Source organism: Gordionus sp. m RMFG-2023, chromosome 4 (assembly GCF_954871325.1).
Source record: "Gordionus sp. m RMFG-2023 chromosome 4, tfGorSpeb1-WG-v2, whole genome shotgun sequence".
Taxonomy (NCBI): domain Eukaryota; kingdom Metazoa; phylum Nematomorpha; class Gordioida; order Chordodea; family Parachordodidae; genus Gordionus; species Gordionus sp. m RMFG-2023.
Window position 1 is genome coordinate 2,291,364 of NC_088778.1, and position 8,345 is coordinate 2,299,708.

Below are 8,345 nucleotides of genomic sequence, written 5' to 3' on the forward strand. Positions count from 1 at the left end.
CCTGTGATATTTAGTGAAAAAACTAAACATAACACCTGCTATATTTTTTTAGTGAATAAATTAAATATTGCACATTCATTTAATATTTTTATTTCCTTGTACCCGCGATATTTAAAATCATCCATTTTATAAAAAAATTGGATTTTATTTTTAAAGTTACTGAATTATACATTAGTTTATATTTCAATAATTAACCAATTAGCAATATTGTTTTAATTTATCAGATAGAGATTCCTAAAGTACATGCTTATATTTTTTATATATTAAATTTAAATAATAGGTGTTCACTGGTTAGAGCAAAATTTTGAATATACTTCTCTGCTATAAATTTACTGATATGGAATGCACAGAAACAGAAAGTACAAAGGTAAACAATAGTTTATATTTCAATAATTAACCAATTAGCAATATTGTTTTAATTTATCAGATAGAGATTCCTAAAGTACATGCTTATATTTTTTATGTATTAAATTTAAATAATAGGTGTTCACTGGTTAGAGCAAAATTTTGATTCTACTTCTCTGCTATAAATTTACTGATATAGGAGGTACAGCATAAGAGATAAAGGTAAACAATTTTTTTAAAACCTAATTTATATATGACATCAGATATTTTATGGTACTAAAAGAGTGGATTATGCATGCTCCGGGGTATATGATGCGTATGCTACAATCTGTTGCCTCTCTACACTCATTATATTTCTAAATTGCCTTTCATATGCCTGGGAACCAACCACTGTTGATAAATCTGAAAAAAGGTCGTTTAATGGTGAATATTTGTTAACGACTCTTTTTATCTTTTGATTTAATGATTCAAGCCGGTTATTGGTTAGATTGAGGAGATGTGGTGACTCATTTCTCCAGTATATCATCCATTTTTTCCGGATATGATGCCAATTAATATTAAAATATAATGACACTAGAGGCATGTCTAATTCAATAAGTTTTGAATGTAGATCATTGTATATATCCTCTGTCTTGCTATAGACTATTTTTTGTAATATATCCAGTACTATCTTAACCTCAGATGAGGTTATATTTCTTTTATCCACTGTAATTTCTCTCTTAAATATTCTAAGAGCATGAAATATACAGATATGTATGCTCGGCCCAGGAAAACTATCATAAAAGGCATGTCTATCTGCCATATCTTTATCTGCAACAATAACCTCCAGATCTTCCAAGTTATTATTATGGAATTTCATATAATCACACATCGTTTTGACACACTTATAGCTCCCACTTTGTACAAGCCAAAGTGATACGATTTGTGACTCACCATTACCATCAACAACCAAAGTGATGAATAAAGGCATTCCATAATTATTTAATTTGTAGGTAGCATCTACAAACATAACTTCAGGAAATCTTTTTAGAGAGTATTCTAATTTTGTAAATGTCTATATAGCAAGGTCCTATCTATTAAAAGCACCATATCCTGTAGACGTTATAAATCTTTTTAAATATCGAAAAGTTTATTATTCTTGCAAATATGGTGGCACAATTCAAAAAAGCAACTCCAAGGGTATCAGAAATTCCTCAACATTTCGCAAGAAGTGTTCCTTTAAATTTACATTATACCCTTAAACATAAGGACACTGGACATTACTTAGAAATTGTGACCATGGTTGATGAGCACTGTAATCATGATTTAAGTATAATTATACATTATAATAAATTAATATAACTCATAAATAGATAGTATTACTTTCCAATCCTTACCTAAACAAAGAATGCTTTCTGTGGAGGAAAGGCAAATAGTCGAAAATTCGTTAAAACTAAAGGCAAACAAGCTAAAAATTCAGGAATCTCTTCTGAAAATGGGTAAAAAAATGACACTTAAAGATATACATAATGTCCAGACAAAAATTAATAAAACCAAGACCAATGACTTAGCAAGTATTTTTGAACTATTAAAAAGAGATAAAGGAGCCATTGTTGAGGTTGCTGAAGAAAATGATGTATTGCTAGGTATTTTCTTTCAGGACAGGATAATGCAACAAAATCTAAAAAGATTTCCTGAAGTTATGTTTGTAGATGCTACCTACAAATTAAATAATTATGGAATGCCTTTATTCATCACTTTGGTTGTTGATGGTAATGGTGAGTCACAAATCCTATCACTTTGGCTTGTACAAAGTGAGAGCTATAAGTGTGTCAAAACGATGTGTGTTTATATGAAATTCCATAATAATAACTTGGAAGATCTGGAGGTTATTGTTGCAGATAAAGATATGGCAGATAGACATGCCTTTTATGATAGTTTTCCTGGGGTGAGCATACATATCTGTATATTTCATGCTCTTAGAATATTTAAGAGAGAAATTACAGTGGATAAAAGAAATATCACCTCATCTGAAATTAAGATAGTACTGGATATATTACAAAAAATGGTCTATAGTAAGACAGAGGATATATACAATGATCTACATTCAAAACTTATTGAATTAGACATGCCTCTAGTATCATTATATTTTAATATTAAGTGGCACCATATCCGGAAAGAATGGGCGATATACTGGAGAAATGAGTCACCACATCTCCTCAATCTAACCAATAACCGGCTTGAATCATTAAATCAAAAGATAAAAAGAGTTGTTAACAAATATTCACCATTAAACGACCTTTTTTCGGATTTATCAACAGTGGTTGGTTCCCAGGCATATGAAAGGCAATTTAGAAATATAATGAGTGTAGAGAGGCAACAGATTGTCATACGCATCATATACCCCGAGCATGCATACTCCACTCTTTAACCCCATATGCTTTCAAGATTGTTTTAACGAAATTTTGCTACATAATCAAATTCAAATATTCAATATGGATACTATTTTAAACCAAGGATTCATCTGCGAAAAAGGTGTTGAATTTAAGGTAACATTGGATTCTTGTACCTGTGGATTTTTGAAATGTATCAAGCTTCCTTGTCGCCATATATTAGCACTTCATGCTACATCAAAATTCGACATTTATCTTAGTCATCTTTGTGGTGAGAGATGGACTAAAAAATATACGCAAGACACATTATTAATGCCACCAGTAAACACATCACAATCATACCTAAATATCTCAAAACATGATACTATTCCTTTAACAAAAAATTTATCTATCAATGTTAAATTTAAAAAGGTACAAAGAATATTGCTGCCCTTTTCAGGGTTAATGTCACACCTTCCTCAAGAAATCTTTGATATATTTCTTGAAAAATTAAAAAAAAACTTGAAGATATTGTCCAAGGAGGAAAATATTTTGATGTTTTTGAAGTGGATCAAATGATTTTTCCAAATCAGTTATGCCCAAATTTATTAACAGTCAACAAGGTATTGTTATTTTTTGTAAAATAATTTTTTAATATTAAATATAGATACAAATGTAATGATTCCAGTCATAAAAACTACAATTATGACTGAGACTGAAATCAAAGATAATGACAAAACTTTGAAGAGGCTAAAAAGTATGAAAATGCCTCTCAAAATGAAAAAAAGAGGTAGGTATAGGCAATCCGACTTATCAGTGATAGGCCTTTCGAGGAAACAGAGGAAGTTTTCAGCAAGTAACAAAATTACATCTTATATAAAATAATTTAATAAATCTAGACAAATCTCAACATAATAATCCTCTTATTAAAAATGCTATCTCCAGCACGATGCCTCAAGTAACAAAATTACATTTATTTAAGTAAATTTTATATTTAAGGTAATAATATAATACCAAATAAAATGGGGTTCAAGTCACAACCTTGCAATACTCTTGCTAAAAATGCTATGTCAGGCCCGATTTTGTTGTCCTCAAGTAACTAAATTACATTTATATAAGTATTTTTTATATTTAAGGTAATAATATAATACCAAATAAAATGGGGTTCAAGTCACAACCTTGCAATACTCTTGCTAAAAATGCTATGTCAGGCCCGATTTTGTTGTCCTTAAGTAACTAAATTACATTTATATAAGTATTTTTTATATTTAAGGTAATAATATAATACCAAATAAAATGGGGTTCAAGTCACAACCTTGCAATACTCTTGCTAAAAATGCTATGTCAGGCCCGATTTTGTTGTCCTCAAGTAACTAAATTACATTTATATAAGTATTTTTTATATTTAAGGTAATAATATAATACCAAATAAAATGGGGTTCAAGTCACAACCTTGCAATACTCTTGCTAAAAATGCTATGTCAGGCCCGATTTTGTTGTCCTTAAGTAACAAAATTACATTTATATAAGTATTTTTTATATTTAAGGTAATAATATAATACCAAATAAAATGGGGTTCAAGTCACAACCTTGCAATACTCTTGCTAAAAATGCTATGTCAGGCCCGATTTTGTTGTCCTCAAGTAACTAAATTACATTTATATAAGTATTTTTTATATTTAAGGTAATAATATAATACCAAATAAAATGGGGTTCAAGTCACAACCTTGCAATACTCTTGCTAAAAATGCTATGTCAGGCCCGATTTTGTTGTCCTCAAGTAACAAAATTACATTTATATAAGTATTTTTTATATTTAAGGTAATAATATAATACCAAATAAAATGGGGTTCAAGTCACAACCTTGCAATACTCTTGCTAAAAATGCTATGTCAGGCCCGATTTTGTTGTCCTCAAGTAACAAAATTACATTTATATAAGTATTTTTTATATTTAAGGTAATAATATAATACCAAATAAAATGGGGTTCAAGTCACAACCTTGCAATACTCTTGCTAAAAATGCTATGTCAGGCCCGATTTTGTTGTCCTCAAGTAACAAAATTACATTTATATAAGTAAATTTTATATTTAAGGTAATAATATAATACCAAATAAAATGGGGTTCAAGTCACAACCTTGCAATACTCTTGCTAAAAATGCTATGTCAGGCCCGATTTTGTTGTCCTTAAGTAACAAAATTACATTTATATAAGTATTTTTTATATTTAAGGTAATAATATAATACCAAATAAAATGGGGTTCAAGTCACAACCTTGCAATACTCTTGCTAAAAATGCTATGTCAGGCCCGATTTTGTTGTCCTTAAGTAACAAAATTACATTTATATAAGTATTTTTTATATTTAAGGTAATAATATAATACCAAATAAAATGGGGTTCAAGTCACTACCTTGCAATACTCTTGCTAAAAATGCTATGTCAGGCCCGATTTTGTTGTCCTTAAGTAACAAAATTACATTTATATAAGTATTTTTTATATTTAAGGTAATAATATAATACCAAATAAAATGGGGTTCAAGTCACAACCTTGCAATACTCTTGCTAAAAATGCTATGTCAGGCCCGATTTTGTTGTCCTCAAGTAACAAAATTACATTTATATAAGTAAATTTTATATTTAAGGTAATAATATAATACCAAATAAAATGGGGTTCAAGTCACAACCTTGCAATACTCTTGCTAAAAATGCTATGTCAGGCCCGATTTTGTTGTCCTCAAGTGACAAAATTACATTTATATAAGTATTTTTTATATTTAAGGTAATAATATAATACCAAATAAAATGCGGTTCAAGTCACAACCTTGCAATACTCTTGCTAAAAATGCTATGTCAGGCCCGATTTTGTTGTCCTCAAGTAACAAAATTACATTTATATAAGTAAATTTTATATTTAAGGTAATAATATACCAAACAATATGGGACTGGATATGAAAAAAGGTACAAGCACTGAACCCCTAACTTTAAAATTTGCTTTTGGTAGGTTGTAATATACACTAGTTACTATACATTTTATTTATTAAAAAAGGTCCATATTCTTCTAATAAGCAACAGAGGGGAAATACACGTATTCCATTTTTTAGTTTAAAATATTTAATTTATTTTAGTGAATAAACTTGTCCATAATTATCAACCTCTCAAGATTCCATTTGTTTTCCAGCCTACAACATCAGAATGGGAAAAATATCATTCTGATAAGTTAGGCATGACTTTGATTGTGTCGCAAAATACTCAAAATCAGAAATCATTAAGCTTTGGGGATCCAGATAAGGTTGATCCAATTATAGGTGATGGAAACTGTTTTTTCAGGTATTTTATTAATAACAACTTATAATTCTAAATATTATTTTAGATGTCTTAGCAAGGAAATCAGTAATGATGAGCAATATCATCAAATAATCAGGAGTGTTATGATATCCTTTATGGTTCAAGAAAAACATATAAATTTCTTTAGCGGATTCATAGGGGATAACACAATGGATTACATTGTGAAAAACAAAATGGGTTGCAATGGCACGTGGGCCACAGATATTGAGATTTCCTGTGCAGCTACATTGCTTCAAACAAACATCTTCGTTTTTTATAATGACAAATGGCTTTTATTTCATCCATTATTTATTATTCCTGAAATAAATAAATTTATTGGTTGTATCTATATAAGAAATTTAAATTATCATTATAGTATAGTTTTATCCTGTAAATAATATATTATCAAATCATTTATAAATATATATGCCTGAGGCATTTTTTATATTTAAATAAAAAGTATTATCTAGTCAACTAATTGTATTTGTGCATAAAAGTATATTTGTAACCTATCATGTAAATAATATATTATTTATTTACACAAGTATTAGTCAATCAACCAATTTATTAAAAAAAAATAATTGCTTAAATCTTAATATCAGGTGGAAAACCCACATAATAGGCATAATTAGGTGGGGTCTATGCAATCCCAAGCTACACCACTATAAATGCTGAATAATCAAACAAAATTAAAAATTATTTTGCAGATATACACTTTACCTACAAATATTAAGCTAAAATTTATACAAAAAAAATAGGTAATAATATTTTTTTATACAACTAGAGTATGTATAGCCCCTCACCCCTCCATGCTATAAAGGATTAAGTATTTTTTTCCTGTATTTATCATTTTAAATTATTTTATGAAAGGTAAAGAATAATTTTCTTGTCAGTTAGAACAATATAATATTAAATATTAGAAGGTTTGACTATTGGTCATAGTTATTAAATACAAATATCAGTATTTATCCATGTATAATAAATAAAATTTGAACAAAAAAGATTAATGCCTCAAAAGTTGTAGTGGTAGGAGGCTTATAATTTAAGAAACCAGATAAATATAAAAAAATGTTTTCAAGGAGGCTTATAATTTAAGAAACCAAATAAATATAAAAAAATGTTTTTAATTCTTATTTATTAAAAAAAATATGAGTCTGAGATTAGGACAAGGCAATTAAAATTTTATAAATTAATATTTTTTGATTAAATATTAGGGTGTTTTAAAAAAAAATTGGGTTCAAATTATTTTTTAATTTGCAGATTATAAAACTAAAAATAAATTTTATGTCAAAATACATTAAAAAATTGTACCATATAAAACTTGTGAGTATATTTTTAGGAGTCTTTTGTTATAAATAGTTTTATTATTTTTTTTGTATGAGTCATGAAATATTTTTTTTGTTTGAAATTTTATTTTTAATATTTTTTTTTGTTTCGCGCAGTCATCTTGAACGTCATTATATAAATATTTTTTTTGTTTGAAGTTTTATTTTAATATTTTTTTTGTTTCGCGCAGTCATCTTGAACGTCATTATATAAATATTTTTAATATTTATTATGTAAAAAAAAAATAAATAATAATTTAATATTTATAAAAAAAAATAATAATAATCTTATATAAACTAAAAAAAAGTGGAAATTCATCATATTATTATCAATTATATTTTTTTATTGTTTTAAAGAAAAATAAAACCAATTTATTCAAAAAAAAAAAGGGGTAAAAAAATAAATAAATATACTGTTAAGTTAAACATTTCTGTACGGTGAAATTTTGAAATTGGTGCCGTGTTTATACAAAGCAACCTGGTTAGTGCGGTTGTCGTAATATCATATAGTGGTATTTGAGTCTTCGAGTGGAAAATATCATATAGTGGTATTTGAGTCTTGAAGTGAAGTGTACATCGTCTTCATCTACATCTACGGTAAAATATCATATAGTGGTATTTGAGTCTTCGAGTGGAAAATATCATATAGTGGTATTTGAGTCTTGAAGTGAATTGTACATCGTCTTCATCTACATCTACGGTAAAATATCATATAGTGGTATTTGAGTCTTCGAGTGGAAAATATCATATAGTGGTATTTGAGTCTTGAAGTGAAGTGTACATCGTCTTCATCTACATCTACGGTAAAATATCATATAGTGGTATTTGAGTCTTCGAGTGGAAAATATCATATAGTGGTATTTGAGTCTTGAAGTGAAGTGTACATCGTCTTCATCTACATCTACGGTAAAATATCATATAGTGGTATTTGAGTCTTCGAGTGGAAAATATCATATAGTGGTATTTGAGTCTTGAAGTGAAGTGTACATCGTCTTCATC

General features: G+C 28.0%; 2 protein-coding genes across 2 annotated transcripts; one reads left to right on the top strand and one right to left on the bottom strand.

Moving 5' to 3' along the window:
- Positions 1-634: 634 nt before the first annotated feature.
- Positions 635-1,354, bottom strand: LOC135928175 (uncharacterized). Its single transcript, XM_065464544.1, has one exon. The coding sequence runs from the start codon at positions 1,352-1,354 to the stop codon at positions 635-637; it is 720 nt and encodes a 239-aa protein (XP_065320616.1).
- Positions 1,355-1,491: 137 nt separating this feature from the next.
- LOC135928176 (uncharacterized) lies at positions 1,492-2,755 on the top strand. The gene is made up of 2 exons (XM_065464545.1): positions 1,492-1,654; positions 1,698-2,755. Exons 1-2 carry the CDS (start codon positions 1,492-1,494, stop codon positions 2,753-2,755), a joined length of 1,221 nt encoding a protein of 406 aa, XP_065320617.1.
- The last annotated feature ends 5,590 nt before the right edge of the window (positions 2,756-8,345 follow it).